At 34.4% G+C, this 21160-nt stretch overlaps 5 protein-coding genes across 8 annotated transcripts in view; 4 read left to right on the forward strand and 1 right to left on the reverse strand.

Annotated features, from left to right (window-relative positions):
* The window catches only part of LOC111701376 (5'-3' exoribonuclease 2 homolog), a 39384-nt gene extending 35960 nt beyond the window's left edge, over positions 1–3424 (reverse strand). The window contains exons 1-4 of one of the 4 annotated variants that reach the window (XM_023472635.1): positions 3365–3424; positions 2383–2451; positions 1829–1903; positions 459–1042 (exon numbers count right to left, since the gene is read on the reverse strand). In XM_023472635.1, the coding sequence (XP_023328403.1) occupies positions 459–533 (75 nt within the window). In that variant the 5' untranslated portion in view covers positions 534–1042; positions 1829–1903; positions 2383–2451; positions 3365–3424. Of the gene's footprint in view, positions 1–458; positions 1043–1828; positions 1904–2347; positions 2452–2873; positions 3120–3364 lie in introns of those variants that run through there. The other 3 variants (XM_023472637.1, XM_023472636.1, XM_023472638.1) reach the window with 3 other exon arrangements.
* A 2380-nt stretch (positions 3425–5804) lies between these two features.
* On the forward strand, positions 5805–17107 carry LOC111701351 (endothelial differentiation-related factor 1 homolog). The gene is made up of 7 exons (XM_023472601.1): positions 5805–5936; positions 9987–10070; positions 10884–10964; positions 13556–13630; positions 14071–14143; positions 15483–15607; positions 16651–17107. The coding sequence occupies exons 1-6, from the start codon at positions 5868–5870 to the stop codon at positions 15569–15571; spliced, it is 471 nt and encodes a 156-aa protein (XP_023328369.1). The 5' UTR covers positions 5805–5867; the 3' UTR covers positions 15572–15607; positions 16651–17107.
* LOC111701349 (WD repeat domain phosphoinositide-interacting protein 2) overlaps positions 6334–21160 on the forward strand; it is a gene marked incomplete in the record, with an annotated part of 29033 nt that continues 14206 nt past the window's right edge. The window contains 4 exon segments of the mRNA XM_023472598.1: positions 6334–6365; positions 19740–19835; positions 20120–20232; positions 21001–21112. Of these exon segments, the coding sequence (XP_023328366.1) occupies positions 19756–19835; positions 20120–20232; positions 21001–21112 (305 nt within the window).
* On the forward strand, positions 6372–8087 carry LOC111701350 (G2/mitotic-specific cyclin-B-like). Its single transcript, XM_023472600.1, has one exon. The coding sequence runs from the start codon at positions 6428–6430 to the stop codon at positions 7616–7618; it is 1191 nt and encodes a 396-aa protein (XP_023328368.1). The 5' UTR covers positions 6372–6427; the 3' UTR covers positions 7619–8087.
* Positions 17116–19497, forward strand: LOC111701361 (protein Asterix). The gene is made up of 4 exons (XM_023472616.1): positions 17116–17162; positions 17378–17458; positions 18227–18332; positions 19381–19497. The coding sequence occupies exons 1-4, from the start codon at positions 17116–17118 to the stop codon at positions 19495–19497; spliced, it is 351 nt and encodes a 116-aa protein (XP_023328384.1).

Below are 21160 nucleotides of genomic sequence, written 5' to 3' on the forward strand. Positions count from 1 at the left end.
AAGTATTTCAATAGCATCGTTAAATTTCGGAAAAGTATTAAAAAGTTTTACAATTCAACCAATAAGCTGATAATTTTAAAGTTAAATTTATGTAATTAAACGCAAAAACAATTTTTTTAGGAAAAATCTTAAAATGACTCGACACTTGATATAAAAACATTTCTGAATCTTTAATGTTTGATCTCGATATTTAATATGGAAACTATTACAGAGGATCAATGTATGTTCCCTGCAGGGTATAACGACCATCATGGGATATCGAAGATGAATTAAATTATCCGTACATGATGGAGATCAATGCTTGATCCCTAGATATATAATAACAAGCTGTGTGCCAGAAGAAGGTCATTAGGAAATAATACGATGTTGCTTCTGGGTCTATAATTTCAAGAATTCCGCCCCCCCCCCCAGGGCGGGGAATGATTTTTCAAGAAAACATACACCCCTGTGTTACTTACCCCTTCCTCGATGCATTGGATGATGACGGAAGGATATTTCCTGGTCAGCCAGCGGAAGAATGCCGGAACTCCCATTCTGCCTGATCAAGCCACTAGAAGGGCTTTACGCAGGATTGATTCAATTCTGAAATAATTCAGATTGTGAAAATCTTAAGTTCTAAGTTACTGCAAGAAAATGTAATCTGCGGTACACCTCAAAATGTCACTTCAATTTTCTCGTTGGCGTCGAATTCTTTTCTATATTCTTTACTTTATTAAGCAATTTGAGACACGACTGTGGCGAAAAATGCTCATAGTCAATTTTTTGGTTTTAACGAATCTCTTTTCGGTCTTTCTTTCTTCACTCTTCCACTTTGAACTTTGTGTAAACTTGTTTCACCCTCATTTTCCTTTCTTCCTTTCTTATCAGTCATTTTTTTTCTTTTCCCTTTCCCTCTCTTTTTACTAGTATTCTGCTTTGTTTCTTTATTAAATCCTGTCTTTGCTGGTTCAGATGAAATGACTTGATCTTCTTCCTTTGAATTCGCATTAGCAGCTTCTTCAACCTCTTCCTCTGGATTAGCATTAGCAGCTTCTTCCAACTCCTAAGACAGAAAAACATTAAAAAAAATATCACGCGGACATCATAAAATTGTAAGGTTTGTTAGCCCCGGACAGAACTTGTACTAATCTACTTTACTCAACTTCAATGCTGTACTTCTACCCAGTCTGCAGTACTTTACCCTAAAACTGTACCTGTCTGCTGTTCCTTACCCTTGATCTGTACCTGTAACATGTTTGCTGTATTTAACCACTGAACGAACCTGTACTCAGTCTGCTCACTGCTGTACTTTATCACTTAACTTACTTATAGACTGAGTTCTGTCACCTGTTCTTTACTACTGTATGTATACCCCTTCTGGGGGGTCTGAATCTATGTATAACATGGGGGGACCCTCGAAAAAGGCCTTAGAGAATAGGTATAGGGTTGTAATGCATGTTCGTAGCACAATTTTTAAAGGCCAGCTCATTACACAAAAATTAGTCCGATAACTTTAATAGTTTGGGTGCTAGGGAGAGTTTTAAAAATGCCAAAAAAGGGTCAGAAATTTTTTTTTTTAAAAGCTGTTTCGTTCTGAACAATTATCAAAGTGTGACAGATGCTTTATTCTACATACATTTTTTCTATGGCTTTTCAAAAATATAGTTTTTAGATCTGTTGCTTAGTCACAAAAAGTTATGGACTATTTTAGATTTAGCCTGTGTAAGGTTTAAACAGAAACTGTATCTGTACTCTTTTATGTTGTACTTTACCCATGGATAGTACTTACAGAACTTCCCAAAGATCTAAACTCCTGAACTGTGCTTAACACGAAAACTGCACAATGTACCTGTACAATTGAACTGAGTAGGTTTGCAACCTTTAAATCAAATCCTCCACTTACAACTTCAGCCATCTCTACATCCTTAACAAACAAAAATATCTCAATGATATATTTTCTTTAGTATCATGTGAGGGAATGCTTTTCGAAGTTAGAGAAAAGTTGGACTGGCAACTTAACTACCTTTTTAACCTAAACTTAATAATTATCCGCATAACAGAGATAAAAATGTTTCCTAGAAGAGGAGACAAGCCGCAGGGGGAATAATTTTTCATAAAAAAGTTGGAATGTGCATCGTTTTTCACTTTCAACACTTGAAAGCAGTTCTAATTTTGTCTGTGATGGTTATGCCTAGTAAATACGATTTTTTTTAAATTGAACTTGACAAATCCGAATTTTAAAAACAATTGTAATTTTTGTTACTATCTACGGCCAGAAACATAACTAATCGAGCAATTTTTTTTACCGGGTTAAACATTTCGGATAAAATTTAAAAAAAACAAAACTGAAATATATAAAAAAAGGAACCTCAAATCAGTCAGAATAAGCTGTTAAGAACTTACAGTGCAAAACTGTGCTAATTTTAGAGTAGTTCCGTCCACGGAGGTTCTACCTTTCCGCTCACGATGTTTCTATAGAAAAATTAAAGGGACTAAAAGCGTAGTTTTAAGTGACCTCCATGCAAAGATGTCAATGCCCGATTTACAACGGTACCCATGAAACATTAATCTCATCGTAAATGTGGAAGATATAGTTGTTTCTCTGAATCAAAAAGTGCTTGTTTCTGTGAGTTTCTCCAATGATTCTTATTAACAAGAAACGGGCAAGTATTTTTCATTGAGAAACTGTAAATTAAAATAAACAGTTAAAAGAAACAAAAACATTGATATAAAATTGCCACTTGATCAGACAAAGCTTTCAAGGGTACCGTTTTAAATCAGACATTGTCATCTTTGCATGGAGGGTCAGTTGAAATTACGCTTACAGTCCCTTTAATATATTAACGTATGCATTTTACTATTATTATGTTTTTATTTGTTGATTTAAATTTCACCTGAAAAAAAAATTGGTGCGCCTTGTTTCTTGGAAATTAAGACGCCGCATGCAAATTGCAAATACTGTGTCATTTGAAAAAATATGCAAGTTATCACAAAATTGTAGTTTTTTCAAAATATGCATGTTTTTATACCATTTTTCAGTGCTTAGGATACGGATCCGATGGATCCGCAAAATTTGGGCTTCCTGGATCCAGATCCAATGGGCAAAATATCAACTAAAAACTGAAGAAAAAAAATTTTATTCTCAAACCCCAAATCTCAACTATTGAAAAAAGAGAGATTATAAAAATTTCCTGATTTCAGAATGGTTCATCGGGTTTCAGCTTAAAAATAAGCGAAAAAATACGGCAAAAAATTTGGAAATTCTGCTTTGTTAAAAATTGTAGTATAATTTATAGAATTAACCTGGATCCGGTTCCATTTTTTCCCATCAAAATTAAATGGATCCTAAGCACTACAGCAATTTTCCCTTACTCTAAAACTTTACCTTAATCCCTTGCTTTATATATTTAAGTTTATTCTTTGTTAAATACGGTTCAAGCTGGGTCTGAGGATTTTATATGATTTTGTACTTTTAATTGAAACTAATATTATTTACGAGGGTCTGTGTCAATAAAAAAATATACATGGGCTGTTCATTATTATCCAGATCCTTTGGGGCTTCTACATTTTGGCTTCCTGGATCCAAGGAACAAAATATGAACCAAAACCGAATAAAAGAATATGAGCTCTCAAAACTCAAATCCAATGACAGATTATAAACAAAAAACGTTCTAATCCAAGATCCGGATCCACATCATCAAACATATTCTAGTGACTGTTCTTTAGGGAAATCAAATCAAAAAAAAATTTAATTCTTTTTTATTAAGCGAAAAAATTAGAAAAAATGTTCACATGCACACGAGGTTCAAAAACAAGGCCCAAAAACTGGTTACTATGAGGGTGAATGTAAATAAGTTATTCCCTAAAAAACTTTTGCGCAAATAAATTTCAAATATATGTTTAGTTCATAAAATGTTTGTATTTTAACCTTTTTTTAAGCCTCGATACACATAAATCCTTTCCCAGTAAAGGGACTGTAAGCGCCATTTCAATTGACCCTCCATGCAAAGGTAAATTCCCGATTTACAACGGTACCATTAAAAAAAGCTTTGTCTAATTAACTTTGAATGTCTATACTTCAGGAAACTGATGGTTTACAATTGTGATTTCTCTGTAAAAGTGAAAAATTGCGCATAATCTACTGCAGGAAAAGTATAAGTAAAATATCAGATATAAACGTCTGAAATCCTAAAAAACGACAATATCTTCCACAATATTGATCAAATAAAAGTTTCAATGGTACTGTTGTGAATCATTAAATGAAGGATCACTAGAAATAATGCCTATAGTCCATTTAACATAATAACAAAGATATGTGCGCCTGAGCCTGTGCGTCTACTGTGACAATTGTTTCAAAAAAAGGCAAATATTTATGCAAAAACAATATGTATCCTTCCTCGTGCGACAGAAAGCAGAATTCTGATGAATTAACCTTTAAACGTTAGTTAGATCAACAAAACAATTATGTTCGGATTTCAAATTAAATCTATGTTTATCAATTTTTTTTACTTATCTATTTAAATCGAAGACTATTTTTAAAGGTTTTCCTAGGGAGTCATCATCAAAAAATCTGACAACTGAATGTTTTCTCTCTATTGTCAGGGGTTCACTCCGAGGTTGATTAGTGCATGTGAACCCTGGACATGTGTCAGAACAATTCAAATGAACAGTGAACGTTTTAGTTTTATTCTTCAGCTCTTCAGGGACCTGAATATTAACAAATATAATACAATAAATCTTCTTCATTTTGTACAAGAAAAAAGATTTCAATCTTTAAGGACCCCGCCCCCCCCCCTTTATATAAAATTTGAACATGGAGCTTATATATTTCGCTCATAGACAAAATTGAACATTTGGCCACAACGCCCAGCTCCCTAAAATGTCCTACTAGCAGCGCTCTGACCCCAATCATGTTCTAGCCCCGACCTTAGGCTCGGCCTCGTACCCTTTTCTATCAGCAATATAATTTACTTTAAAGGGATTATTGGTGTTTTCCGTTCTGTTCCCGGTAACTTGAAAATGAAGGTATATTCCTATAGAACGATTTTTGGACCCCCCTTGGACCAGGAGATGGTCCAAAAATCCTTCTCTAGGACAGACCCAACCTGAAATATAGCCGGCCATCGTCCAAAACTGTGTCCTAAATCTACCCACACAATTTCTCCAGTTTTAAAAATCATGTCGTCTAGAGTCTAGAATAAGTTCGATGGAAGAACGTCACGGCATTAACTTTTATAGACAATCGCCAAATTTCGATTCAACGGTCTTTTTAACTTTTAAACAGCTTGTCGGCTTGTCCAGTGCTTGAGGAGCTCGTCGTTTATAAAATGAAGCTCAAATGCCGCAAGTAATTCTAGTTTTATAACTCTACGTTGAAAATGAAAATCAATCAACCAATCAATCAAGGATGCTACATCGATTGCACTAATGTCTACTCTTATACAAATATACATTTGTAATATGCAATTGTTACAATAAAATATTGTCGATGTTAATAAAAACAATATTAGTTCGATTGAACATTTTGAAACCTGAACTGTGTTCAGTTGCACTAATATTCAATCAGAGTACAACTGCAAATGTAACAATAGTCCAATTGGATGGTGTATTTTTGGACCTACGCCCATCCCCTCTACTGCCCATCCAACCTACAAACACGTGGTTTTAACAGCTGTGGTAGGTCCGATGCACTGTAGGTCGGATGGGCACGTTAAAAACAGCATATTGGTGCATCCGACCTATACTTTAAGCTGTCGCTTGGACACGTTAGNTGTTTCGACAAAAGCTGTACACTGTACAAAAGCTTAATAATATAACGACGATAAGTTGGAGAAATATGAATCTCTCTACCTCATTTTAGAATAAACCAAATCCTCGAAAATAAAAAAATGGATGATTGGAACTCTGTCACCGTTATCGGAAGCAGAAGGAATGCCGCTGCTGGAGGAGGAAATAAGGTTGGTCATGTTAGGATTAACCATAATGCTCTGTAGACTTGTTTCCAAGTGACCCTACATTTTTTGAGTCATATATCTGATTCACAACGGTACCTACTAAATTAAAGTCTGAGCTAATCCTTATTTTCGATTTGTAAATTAAAGTCAGTTGATGATTTCCAATCGAGATTTTCATTTACTTGAATTGTGGATTCTGAACGAATGGAAAATTAGAAAATTTATGATGGTTTCCTTCGTAAAATCAGTTTCTTCCAGCTTCTATACCACGGCCCGCTTATATGTATGCTTCTATCTACCGATCTATACTTTTCTGGGCTAATGTACATATAACTTTGTCGGTAATAAATGATAATAATTTTGCAGAAATCAGGTCCAAAATTGAGGGAGGGGGGTCCAAAAATTGTATTGCTTGATTCACTTCTACAAGAGTTTATTTTCAGATTTTACCAAATTCCGTTATTTCAAGATAGTTCTAGTGAAAAGGAATAAAAATGGCAACTAGCAGAGCCCGTGCGTTGACCGTCTCCAACCTGGATAATATGATGGAGAACAAACAACAGATAGGTGGCAAACAGTTAATTAAACCTGCACCCAGTGGAACAAGGGGCGTTCTAGGAGATATCAGAAACAAGACTCGTAATGTAAGAATTGCTATTGATCAGCCCTCCAAGGACCTTAAAATGGGTAAACCCAAGCTCAGAAAGGCTCAGGATGAGAATAAGGTTGAAGAGAAAGGGAAGAAGGAAGAGACGAAGATGGATTTAGGGAAGGACGAGGTGGAGGAGATGGACATCTCCGGGGTAAACATCGGATATCCAGAGATTGAGGACATCGACAAGGATGATATTGGGGATCCTCAGCTTGCTGTGGACTATGTTCAGGATATCTACAAGTATCTCAGGTTCTTGGAGAAGGAACAATCAATTAAACAGGAATATCTGGCGGGACAAACGGTAATTCTACCAAAGATGAGAAGAGTCCTTGTAGATTGGATTGTAGGAGTACATTTGCAGTTCAGACTACTCCCAGAGACACTGTACACAACAGTAGCAATTCTTGACAGATTCCTGCAGAACCACCTGAAGTCTATAGACCGAACTACCCTGCAGCTTGTTGGTGTGGGTGCAATGCTGGTTGCTTCTAAATACGAGGAAATATTCGCTCCTGAGATTAAGGACTTTGTGTACATCACCGACAAAGCGTACACTGAGAGGGACATTATCAGGATGGAGTTGAAGATTCTTGAAGGGATCGAGTTCAACCTGGGCAGACCTCTACCCATCCACTTTCTCAGGAGAGCCAGTAAAGCAGGAGGGGTAGAGCCCATTACGCATACTCTCGCTAAATACATCATGGAGCTTAGTTTGTGTGACTACAGTCTAGCTCACGAGTTACCAAGTATGATCGCAGCGTCGGCTCTTGCACTCTCAATTCGGCTACTCGATGCAGGAGTTGGGAGCATGGAGGAGGTCTGGACCCCTGTCCTAGTTTACTACACAACCTACACACTGCCTGAGCTCCTTCCCACCATACAGAAGCTCGCAACTATCCTAGCCGCAGCTCCGTCAGCCAGGCTTAGCGCAGTCTACCAGAAATATTCAAACAGAAAGCTCATGAAAATCTCCAAAATACCGTCGCTAGACCAACCTATGCTGAAGGAGATGGCGGCCGGTCAATTCTGAAGATTTCCCGCCAACTCATTCTACAAAACCGATTTAGAAATTCGCGAATCAAAAACTCAAAATAGCGGTTTTGTAGGTTCACTCAAACCCGCGAATTGACATTTTTTCCTCTGCTCTTTTTTAGACAATCATTGAAATATCTTTATGGAGTTTAACTTCTGCAAATTTTAAAAAAAAGTATTTATTTTTTTTAAAAGGAAATTTGTGTGTAATTTTACTGACTTTTAATTATTCGAATGTTTTAGTTTGATTTTTCGCCCAGAACGAGAAATCCTGGGAAATAATTTTTTTTATATTTTAATTGTTAATTGTAAAATTATTGTGTCTCGCTGAATTTTGATCTCATTTTTTAGTTTATTATCATTCTTAATATTTGTTCTGTATTATAAAGTTGTTTCGACAAAAGCTGTACACTGTACAAAAGCTTAATAATATAACGACGATAAGTTGGAGAAATATGAATCTCTCTACCTCATTTTAGAATAAACCAAATCCTCGAAAATAAAAAAATGGATGATTGGAACTCTGTCACCGTTATCGGAAGCAGAAGGAATGCCGCTGCTGGAGGAGGAAATAAGGTTGGTCATGTTAGGATTAACCATAATGCTCTGTAGACTTGTTTCCAAGTGACCCTACATTTTTTGAGTCATATATCTGATTCACAACGGTACCTACTAAATTAAAGTCTGAGCTAATCCTTATTTTCGATTTGTAAATTAAAGTCAGTTGATGATTTCCAATCGAGATTTTCATTTACTTGAATTGTGGATTCTGAACGAATGGAAAATTAGAAAATTAATGATGGTTTCCTTTGTAAAATCAGTTTCTTCCAGCTTCTATACCACGGCCCGCTTATATGTATGCTTCTATCTACCGATCTATACTTTTCTGGGCTAATGTACATATAACTTTGTCGGTGGGCTAAGCAGCTGTTATATCTCAGTGGACCCTAGATATTTTTAGGAAATTTCTAAAACCTCTGCATAGCAAATTTTAGGTTTTACTATAACAAATTTTTAATTCTGGCTATTGTTCATTCTATAAAATAATTTGTCTTAAAAAAGTTTGAAGTGAAGTACAGGGTTCAAATTAGAGAACTTTAATAGATAGTGGGCCCTGGAGTAAGCAGAAATGAGATACTGTTGCTAAAATCTTGTGATCATAGCATTTTCTTCAAAGGGTTGGTAGCAAAAAATGCGCCTTGTTTTCAGAATTCCAAAATGTGGTCTGCCGTTTTTGTACCTTAATAATTGACCAAGATATTGAGAAATTTGTTTAAAATTCAAATATTAAATATCAGCAAGGTTGTTAAAATCTTTAGTATCTCCAACAGTTTTTATAATACAAAGAAGGAGGCTAAATCTTATCAAATTTTAAAGACTTACAATGTTTTTCTATACTCCTTTGACATCTATTAACTTTACGAAAACCAAAGACAAATTGTAAGTTCCAGGGTCAAATGTCTAACGTACTGCATAACACCCCAGCAAAAAAATTACATCAAACCTTGACTATGATATATCCATCTATTATATATCCATGTTCTATACTTTCCTACAAACCTTTCTTACATTGCCTTAATCGGACTGTAAGCTTAATTTCAAGTGATCCTCCATAAAAAGGTCAGAAAAGGTGATGAATAACCAACACAAATTTAAGGGATTGTAAGGATAATTTCAAGTGATACTCCATCAAAGGATGGCAATTTCCGATTCACAACTTTTCCTTAAAACCCTTTATCTGATCTTAAATGTGAAAGATATTGTCGTTTTTCGAAGTTTAAAGTTGTTAAATTCCGGCAATAGGATATGTTCTCCTGCTGGGAAATGAGCTAGTCTCTTTTGTAGAGAAACCACAATATAAAATAATTTGATAAGTATTAATACTGATGACTAATTAATGCTTGATCAGACAAAGTCTTCAAGGTTACCGTTGTCATCTTTGCATGGAGGGTCACTTGAAATTATCCGTATAGTCTCGTAAATTTATTTTCGTTATTCTTAACCTTTTCTTTCTGAACTAAGCAGTAACGATACTCGTATAGTAATAAAAGTAAATGATTTTTTAAGATCTGGGTTAGGAAAATTATAATTAGACATTAAAAAGCAAAATTTTTCATCCTTATGGATACTTATCACCCTAAATTTTATTTATTTTCCACTCATCATTTCTTTTCCCCGGTAAAGCAAAAGAAAACTTTAATAAATACTTCTCGCGAAAAAAGGGGGGTGGGGGTGATTTTTCAATAAAATATACGGTCACAGAGTCAGAAAGGTGGTCGAATTATTGAAAGTTTTACCTTCAATAAATCCGGTTACTTAACTAAGTTATAATTATTTCCTTGTTTTAACTTACCTTTTTTTTTCAGGAAAGAAGTTTGAATATTGCGCGAAGGCAGGGAGCCCATATTATTACTGAATCTAAGTATGGAGCGGCCGGAAATACCCAGAAGGTTAGTTTTTAAAGGTCGCCCGTATAATCAAGAATGTGTAATTGGGTGGGGCAGGAACTTACATCAGAGGCCGAATTAAAAGAATTTGAGCCGTGTACGCGGCTCAAACATGGTTGGTTTTACTTGAAATTGTATTCAGTGTTTCGAGATTTGAGCTGGCGCTCCACTGGAACCGGTTTTTGGCGGATCAATCAGCGACGCATCTTAAATTCTACAATTCAGCCTTAAAAATAAGTTCATTTTCCTGATTTCTAGTTCTAGAAAATACTATGATTGCACCCAGGATTTTGAAATGCATACCAACTTTGTTGATTAATTAGCAGGATGAAAACGTTTTCTTGTATCATCTATTTCTGAAAAGGCAGTTGTATTTAAAACTAAGCCGCTATCTGCAAGGCGGCAAATAGCACCCTGAAGGAAGTCTGGGGTCTCCCTTTTAGATTTAAACTTGACATAAGAATTAAAACAATTAAACAATTAAAGAAATAAAATTGTGATTTAATTAGCTTAAAACAAAACTGTAAGTTAAATTTCATGTAACCCTCCCAGCAAAGATGGCAATGCCCGATTCACAACGATGACCTGAAACGCTTCGTCTCAAAAGTGACTTGCGCATTTCTTGGCAATGGAGAAATGACCAGAACTAAAAATGTATCGAGTCATTTGAACAACAGTATCTTCCACATTTTTGTTCAGAATAAAGTTTCACTGGTACCGTTCTGAATCGGGCATTGTCATTTTTGCATGAACGGCTACTTGACATTACGCTTACATTTCCTTAAATTACATAATCTTATATCCTTTCTTAAACAGGGCACCACTCTGAATACTGCCAAGTTGGATGCTGAAACTGAAGAGTTGAAGCACAAGACTGTGGATCTCAACGTTGGAAAGGTTAGTCTGGGAGCACCAGTGCTTAGGATCCATTTAATTTTGATTCTGGAGCAGCACTGGAAGAAAATTGATCCGGATCCGGGTCATGAAAATTTCTTAAAGATTTACTGAATTTTTCTAACAAAGCAGAATTATTTCGAATTTTTTTCTTCTTTTCGCTTACTTTTTGCTAAAACTTGATGAATTATTAAGAGAACAGGAAATTTGTATAATCTCTCTTTTTCAACAGTTGAGATTTGGATTCGACAGTAAAAAAATTTACTGTTTTTGGTTGATATTTTGCCCCTTGCATATTTTTAGCGGATTTGGCTCCAGGAGGCCAAAATCTTGCTGCGCATCCAACTGAGCCGGATCCTAAGCACTTTTGAGAACCGACTGTTGATATAGAATTCAAGATGTAATTAAATTTGCAAAGGAACTAAGGATTTGTCACATACTATTATTTTTCAATCATTATATCTTAGACCTCTGATATTTCGAACTATGAATTCTGTACGATCAAATAATCTCAACTTGAAATATAAAAATTTTACACCACTAAAGAATTACAAAATCTGAGTTTGTGACGTATACTCAATTTCTATATATGTTCTAATGGAAAGATGTAAAGGTACTGTAGGTTAGAAAATCTGAGTTTGTGGCATATACTCAATTTCTATATGTTCTAATAGAAAGTTTTAAAGGTACTACTGTGGTAAAAAATGTTTAAACAGAGAGTTTTACTAAAGTGCAGTACGGAAGGATGATGGGATCTTTATTAACACGCTTATTTTATTATAAAAATATTTAAAGGTTGACACAAAAAAAGAGACAACTGACATACCCTACTCTCATATTAATTGTTTGGTCCAAAATTTAGCTGAAAAGGCTAAATAAATGAATTCTAGCTGGAGTGCCCAGCGTTGCCCGTGGAATTAAAAAATCGAATTTTGAATGGAAAAAAAATTGCCATTGTTACCCCTCGGGTACACATCGGTATCCTCAAAACTTGCAAAAGTATTATCAACCATAAGACAATACATAAGGAAGCCAGAAGAATACATAATTTAAATACATTATACAATATATATTAATATTAAAACTTGTTGTTATTTATAATTCTTTAACTTGAGATATGCAACTTTAGAACTAATATGAAATGCTATCCATTTTAAAAATTCAAGGGTCCAGGGGGAAAATATCAGCCAAAAATCTAAGAAAAAAAATTTTACTCTCACAACCCAATTTTGAACGGTTGAAAAAAAAAAGAAAGATTATAAAAAAATGTTGATGTCTGCTTGATCTTAAAAATAAACGTAAAAAAGAAGAAAAAAATTTGACAGTTCTGCTTTGAAAAAAAAAAATAAGTTAATCTTACAGAACTGTCCATGACCTGAATCTAGATCCGGATCCATTTTTTAGTGCTGATCCAGGATCCGCATCAAAATCCAGGATCCTAAGCTCTAGTGTTAAAGATCCGTTTAATCTTGATGCGGATCTGGATTTTTGATCCACAGTCCAGGGTTGGCAAAAAAACAGCCTCAAATATAAATATTACAATTGCCTTTTCTTCATTCTTAATAAAGTATTCAATAAATAAGGTCTACTATCAACTGTATTGGTTTTAGGAGTTCAGAGCTCGCTAAAATTGATATTTTTATTCATTTCATAAGACTTGAACCAATGATCTTAACAAATGAATATTGTTTGAATATTGAGTTATTTAAAGAAATATATGGAATGAATCAAAGTAGTCAACCTTGTTTCTGGTTTCTGGTTTTAGACCAGACCAATTGCAGAAAATTGAAGCAATCGATCATCCGAAGTGCTTTCTACTATTTTTTTAAGAAGTATCAAAGATATTGAAAACCCAAGAAGATACACAGAACTACATTTGAGCTGAAGTTTTTCGGTATTTACTATTTAACAGTGGTCTTCCTTCTTGAGGATATAAATATTTGCCGATTAATCTGAGTAACCTCCGATCATAAATATGTATCCAAGTGAGAAAATAGAATTAGTCAGAAAATACAACTTAAATTAAAATATAAAAAAATTGCAGTATTCCCCCTATGAATAAGATAGGTGATATAATTTTATTTAAAGAGTATTAATATATGATTATTATGGTCTATTATCATTATTATTTTTGATAACTATCAAGTTCACCTATTGCTTAAATAGTTTAATGTTATGAATAAGTATGGATTTCAGTAGGTTTTGACTACTTTCAAATTGAAAAATTCAAAATAGCCAAAAAAAAACCAATAAAACCCACTAACACCCACTAAAACCCCACTGGGCTGGGGGTTTTTTTTAAAAAAACCCCGGGTTTTTTCCAACCCTGATTGACACGGGAGAAAAATGGATTTTTTGGTTATTTGGTTAAATTGTTATCATTAAAACAGAACAGTTCAGAAAAATGGATTATTTGGTTATTTGGTTAAATTGTTATCATTAAAACAGAACAGTTCAGAAAAATGGATTATTTGGTTATTTGGTTAAATTATTATCATTAAAACAGAACAGTTCAGACCATGATAATTACTTATATAATTAACGATAAGGAACAAAGTAAAGGAAAAGAATACATTTATTTATTTATTATTTAGTTGATCCAAAAGGGTCGGCAGGCCAAGGAGATGACCCAGAAGGAGCTGGCCACCAAGATGAATGAGAAACCACAGGTTAGATATTTTTTTGTCTCAAAAGTTGAAAATCTAAATCTAAATTAAGAAATTTACCCCTCCTCGCATGTAAAATCATTATAGGGATATTAAAAAAATAACTGTCTACAGTTCGATGAAAGCAAACCAGATGCATTTTCAATTGGCCCTCAATTACACACCACAACGGTACCCTGTAAACCGCAAATTTTCAATTTCTTCATCGTTATCGCAGCAAATCACTTTTTAAAGAAGCGACAATTTTGAAAATGAACATTTTTTACAGCTAGAACAACAATGACATATCTTTCATCCTTGAACAGAGAAAGTTTAAAAGGTCACAGTATTGATACGGACATTCCAGGTTCACATGAAATACCGTCCTAAATCCCTTCAAGGGTTATGATTGATAAATAAAATAAGAAAAAACATATAAATTTTAATTGTTATATTTCCTCAAGGTTGTGATTGAATACGAGCAGGGGAAGGCTATTCCTAACAATATAATCCTGGCCAAGATGGAGAGGATTCTAGGTTAGTATTCACAACAATATAATCCTGGCCAAGATGGAGAGGTTTCTAGGTTAGTATTCAGAACAATATAATCCTGGTCAAGATGGAGAGGATTCTAGGTTAGTATTCATAACAATATAATCCTGGTCAAGATGGAGAGGATTCTAGGTTAGTATTCATAACAATATAATCCTGGCCAAGATGGAGAGGATTCTAGGTTAGTATTCATAACAATATAATTCTGACCAAGATGGAGAGGATTCTAGGTTAGTATTCATATCAATATAATTCTGACCAAGATGGAGAGGATTCTAGGTTAGTATTCAGAACAAAATAATCCTGACCAAGATGGAGAGGATTCTAGGTTAGTGTTCATAACAAAATAATCCTGACCAAGATGGACAGGATTCTAGGTTAGTATTCATATCAATATAATCCTGGCCAAGATGGAGAGGATTCTAGGTTAGTATTCATAACAATATAATCCTGGCCAAGATGGAGAGGATTCTAGGTTAGTATTCATAACAATATAATCCTGGCCAAGATGGAGAGGATTCTAGGTTAGTGTTCATAACAAAATAATCCTGACCAAGATGGACAGGATTCTAGGTTAGTATTCATATCAATATAATCCTGGCCAAGATGGAGAGGATTCTAGGTTAGTATTCACAACAATATAATCCTGGCCAAGATGGAGAGGATTCTAGGTTAGTATTCACAACAATATTATCCTGGTCAAGATGGAGAGGATTCTAGGTTAGTATTCATAACAATATAATCCTGGTCAAGATGGAGAGGATTCTAGGTTAGTGTTCATAACAATATAATTCTGACCAAGATGGACAGGATTCTAGGTTAGTATTCATATCAATATAATTCTGACCAAGATGGAGAGGATTCTAGGTTAGTATTCAGAACAAAATAATTCTGACCAAGATGGAGAGGATCCTAGGTTAGTACAATACAATCCTGGCCAAGATGGAGAGGATTCTAGGTTAGTATTCAGAACAATATAATCCTGGACAAGATGGACAGGATTTTAGGTTAGTATTCACAACAATATAATCCTGACACAGATGGAGAGGAGTCTAGGTTAGTATTCATAACAATATAATCCTGACCAAGATGGACAGGATTCTAGGTTAGTATTCATTCTTATGTACTGTATATACATACAGTACATGCTTTCAGTACGTTATTACTTAAACACACTCTTTTGGTACAGACACACATACATGACGTTTCCGCCCCCTTCTTCTGAATGGTCAGACTTAGTCTGTCCCGCGGAAAAAATGTGAATTAGTTTTGAAGGGATTATTAATTCCAAATGTTCGACCACCGGTTTAATTGTTTTATTCAGGAATAAAGCTTCGAGGAAAGGATAAGGGTCAACCTCTAGAGCCAAAGGAGCCCAAGAAGGAAGAAGCGAAGAAGACGAATAGAAAGTAAAGCCTCGGAGGGGACAACAGTTTTAAAGTAGATTAGGTCAGGTTTACAACAGTTTTAAAGTAGATTAGGTCAGTTTTACAACAGTTTTAAAGAAGATTAGGTCAGTTTAACAACTAACTTTGGAACACAGTGTTGTCCTGGTTACTAGTAGATACTCTCTCCGTTTACCCGCACTTGTTTGTAAATTATGATTTTAGCTATTTTTCCGAGCCCGCGATTTAATAGCTTCGCCACGAGTCATAATTCCTTTAACCCAGGTTTGAAGCTCAATCTAAGACCTAACTCTAACGACAGCGTGTGTCACGTCATTGACAGCTGAAAGTTTGTTCTTTTGCTCGACTAGCAGGACTTGCGAAGTTAGGTCCAATGAAAATTAACCCGACCTTGGTTGGTTTTAGTAGAGAATTAGTCTTAGTGTTAGTCTTATTCTGAGCAAATCCCGGAATCCGCCAATTTTAACCATGAAAATCCGCCAAATACGATATTAAACCAGTTTTTATAAACCCAACTCGGTGGAAAATTATTTGCAACTTGTTTCAAGACTCGAGTCCTAAATAAGGCCCAATGATGGCTTAGACTTGAATCGTATTTTCCCGAATTTTTTGATCGCGGGCTCCGATAAAAGGCGACCCACTCAATTTAGAGTCTCAAAACCAAAATAAGAACATTCCCGTGGCTCCCTCAGGGTTTCCTGAGTTATGATCGGACAAACAAACGGACATCCCGACAGACAGAAGAGATATCATTGTCTTTAAATGTCATTTTTCCCCGCAAACTTTTAACTATTGTTTGTCACACCCTGGAAATGATCTGATGCGAAATAATTTGGTCTTTTATATTTTCATGTTACGTTGAATCCATTTTTTTAATCAAATAAATGGAGCCAGAAGCTTCTCTTTCTATTTGCGTCCAAAATATTTTCATTGGGGGAACCCCCTCCCCCTATAAGTCGCCTTTGTCATTACAAACATCCTATAATTTTCCAATTTAAATTACAAAAAATAAATTCCCCGTCCCAATTCTGGAACATGCTCACATATAAGAAAGGAGACAATTAACTAATCTTACTATTTGTCCAGGTAGTCTGTCAGCTGGTGATCTTGAAACTTTGTACTAATAAAACGAAGAATTGTTGTACTGTAGAACATCAGCCCTGATAGTGCAAGAATTGTGTACACTGCTGTGTACTGCTGTGCAGTTTATTACGTCGTACTACACAACAACAAAAAATATGCAATTAATACAAAGCATATACATCACTAGGCTTTTCTACCAAGATTTAACTGAAAATTATCAAAAACAGGAATTTTATAAACTTGCCTGAATTTGCTCCTGAACAAAGATAATTGTCCAATTAATTCTTAAAATCTGCTTTTTAACTGTTGTTCGTTTCGGCTTGGCGCTTCCTTTGATCTGCCGGGCGTATTTTTTTCCTTTTTCAAAATTTTTTATGTTTTAAACTTTTTTGTTATGAAAATCGTTTTTATGTTTGGCACTGAAGTTAAGTTCTGCCTGGCAAATATAAATTGTATTGCAGATAAACCATGTTGAACAGTGTCTCTGATCCACGTCGCCCGGAGTTTATCAAGAGGTATTTCAGGGTTGTAATATTATATATTGGAGTTTTTTTTCTATTACAGTTTATTTTATCTTTGAATATTTTATGGAAACAAAAGGTGAATATTCAAAAAAAAAAGCAATAATTTGAAATTATAAATATTTGTGAAAGGTTTTGTTTTAATTGTGAAAGGTCACGGAAGGAATGGGGGAGGGAGAGAAAGATAATTTAAAATAAAGATTGTTTAGGTATTCGACTCCCCAGGCTGTTGTGAGCGTAAACGGAGAAAAGAAAGATGTGCCAGGGGAGGATCTAACTCCAGACTATATGTAAATATTTTATTTATTCATTTAGTCATTCATTAATGGGGGGAGGGAGGATCATTTAATTATTTATCCTTCTTTTCATTCATTCTTACATTCATTATTTTATTCATCCTTTTATTCTATCATTAATTCATCTTTCATTCATGGTTTGATTGGTTTATTCATTCATGTCTTCTTTCTTTCATTCATGGTTTGATTAATTAATTCATTCATGCCTTCTTTATTTCATTCATAGATTGATTCATGCATTCATTCATGCCTTCTTTCTTTCATTCATTGTTTATTCGATGTTTCATTCATGCCTTATTTCTTTCATTTATTGTTTGATTCATTCATGCCTTCTTTCTGTAATTCATAGTTTGATTGATTCATCCTTTCATCCTTTCATTCATTCATTCATCCTTTCATCCTTTCATCCTTTTATTCATGGACTCATCCCTTTGTCCTGTCCGCTTTCGTTCATATATAAATCTACTGAACCTCCTTTCCTTTGATTTCTTCCCTGTTGTATTCTTCCTTTCATTGATTAGTTTATTAGTGATTAATTGATAATTGATTAATTGATTGATTGGTTTATTAATTGATTGATAATTACGTCTTCCCATTTTTGTTTGTATGTGAGTCTGTCTCTTACTGATTTAATTGAATTGATAAATCACGGATTTATTTATTAAATATATATTTGGTAAAATAATTCTGATTTTATTTATTGTGTCACAAAAAATTTGATTTTTTTTTTTTATAAAAATAACAAAAAATTTGTTTGATCAGGAATGTTTTGGGAATGATATTCTCTATGTGTGCCTTGATGCTGAGGATTAAATGGTGTTCCTGGATTGCTGTCTACTGTTCCTGTGTTAGTTTTGCCAATACCAAGGTATAAGCACCAATGTTCAGGGGAAACCTTTAAATAATATGGACGATTCATTTGTAAATCAAAGACCCAAGAGGAAGGGAAGGGAGGGGAAAAGGGAAGGAAAAAGGGGAAAAAGAAAGGAAAAGTGAAAGGGTAACAACAGAAGAAAGGGATTGGTGGGGAAGGATGGGAAAGTTAGGGAGGGAAGTGGACAGGTAGGGAAGGAGAAAATCATTTCATGCCCTATTCACAAAGGTACACTTGAAACCATTATCTGATCAATAATGTGGAAGATATTGTAATCTTTTCTATCTTTAAATGTTTCAAGTTAACTACTTAATGTTTTCCTACCGTAGAAATGCGAAAGTCACTTTCGAAGAGAAACCACAATTTAAAAAATCAGTTTTTAAAATCATGAACATTGATATCTTACTTGATACTTGGTACTTGATACTTGATACTTGATACTTGATACTTGATACTTGATACTTGATACTTGATACTTGATACTTGATACTTGATACTTGATACTTGATACTTAGTAGTACTCCCTCTTCAATCTGGGAATGTCGAGAATATCTTGATTTCCTCATGTGAAGTCTGCTATAGATCAGATGCAGCTTCAGTTTTTCTTAGCAGCCACTCCATTCTCAATGATTCTTATCGAACAATTGTTAAACCGAAGTGGACTGTTTGCATGTTAAACATCATCCATAAGTCAATAACTCTAATTCAATTTTTAACAGATAAAACTTTAGAGGGTACCGTTGTGAATCGGGCATTGCCATCTTTGCATGGAGGGTCACTTGAAATTTTGCTTACTGTCCCTTTAAGTTAAAAATTCTATTTAAAATCTTGAATATTGAAAATCGATTTTTTATTTAATCAAAAAAAGAGATGTAGATTCTCATACACTGTTTACGGAGTTGCTCAAATCTTCGGTTAGGTTTGTTCTCAACTTCAGAACATTCCGGAAATTTTTTCTGTTTGCGTACTTTTAGGAAAGAGTTGGCGAATAAGTGAATATTTTGAATGAATGAATGAATGATTGATTGATTTTTGTGCGCAGTATCTCAGCTGTTGTGATGTCCTATCTCCAGAACCCGTCACCGATGCCTTTACCCTTCTCAACCTAGAACCATGCATTTACGTATTTGACGTTGATATGAAGACGACCTCTACTTGAATCCCCCCCCCCTCTTAAACATCTTGGCTATATCATAGCTTAGGATTAAAAATAGGATAATTGTGTTTTTTTTATTGTGTTCGTTAACTTATTTAATCTTGCATTAATCTTTTTGTATTATGCTCGCCCCCTCCACCCCTCTTTTATACTTTAATATTCGTAGTTGTTGTCTGTGTTATGAAAACTTATTATTTTATTTCAATTATTTATTTGTTAAGAAATGAAAATGATTTAAATTGCAGATTATGAAATTCTAAAATGGCGTTCACAGATCCGTCGCTGGAGGTCAATTTTATCAACTTTAATCAGGACTGTACCAGCCTAGCACTTGGTACAAGGTAGGCTGGTTGGTTGAATGTTGGAGGTGGCAAACTTCATCCAAAACATCAAAAAAACACTCATTTTTTATGTTTAAATATTTATCATTAAAAACTTGGATCCTAATCATTAAAAAAGCAAATACAAAAGAAGAAATTTTTGAAAAGATGTTTTGTTAAAGAAATTAGCAAAACTTAAAAACTATTTATGCTTGGGCAATGATCATTGTTCAAATAAAAGTAGCGTCTTCAATTTCTAATTTTTGTTCAATTGATTTTTAAATAATTATATTTTTATATTCTAGAACTGGGTATAAACTATTCTCCCTGAATTCTATAGAGAAGTTGGATCTTATTTATGAATCGCCTTGCAGAGATGTCACCATTGTCGAGAGATTATTCTCATCCTCCCTTATTGGTAGGTGTTTGTCATTCATCCTTTCTCATTGGTAGGCAATTCATGTCCTTCATCCTTTCTCATTGTTAGGTCATTCATGTCATTCATCATTCTTCCATTCATTCTTCCATCATCCTTACTTATTGGTAGGTCATTTATGTTTAATTCCATTCATCAATTTATTCATCCTTCCATTCATCCTCTCTTTTTTAAAGGTCATTCATTTCTCCTCTCTTATTAGTAGGTCATTCATATACTTATTCATTAATTTATCCTCTCGAATAAGTAGACCATTCGTATACTTCTTCATTCATTTCTCCTCTCTTATTAGTTTTATAGCTTTAAGTTCAGTTATTGTAACTTCTTCTCCCCCCCCCCCAAATGTATATTTTATATGCCATAAAAAAAAATTTTATAAAAAGTAGTTTTTATTCAATCATTGTTTAAGGAACTGTAAGTGTAATTTTAAGTGAACCTCCACGTAAAGATTGCAATGTCCGATGAACCATTGAAAGATGTGTCTGAACGAATATGAATTAGATATCAATGTTTTTTGGTTTTTTTATTGTTAACTTTCATTTGCAGTTTCTCTAGGAAAGTGACTTGTGCATATCATGTTTAAAAAACACAGAACTTTTTTAAATTAGAAAAAAACGACGATATCTTTCTTTTTTTGGACATGTTAAGTATTCAAGAGTACCATTGTAAATCAGGCATTACCATCTCTGCATAGAGGGTCACTTGAAATTGCGCTCACAGACCGTTTAAATGTCCCCATGTTGTTTTTAGCCCTTGTATCTCAGTCCTCTCCACGTCGTCTTCGCGTCTGCCATTTCAAGAAGGGTACAGAAATATGCCAGTACAGTTACAGTAACACTATACTAGCAGTTAAACTTAATAGGTAACTGTTACATTGGGTTGGAGCGGGGGGCCGTTCAAAATTTTTTTG

The sequence above is a fragment of the Eurytemora carolleeae genome, unplaced genomic scaffold (assembly GCF_000591075.1).
Source record: "Eurytemora carolleeae unplaced genomic scaffold, Eaff_2.0 scaffold154, whole genome shotgun sequence".
Taxonomy (NCBI): Eukaryota; Metazoa; Arthropoda; class Copepoda; order Calanoida; family Temoridae; genus Eurytemora; species Eurytemora carolleeae.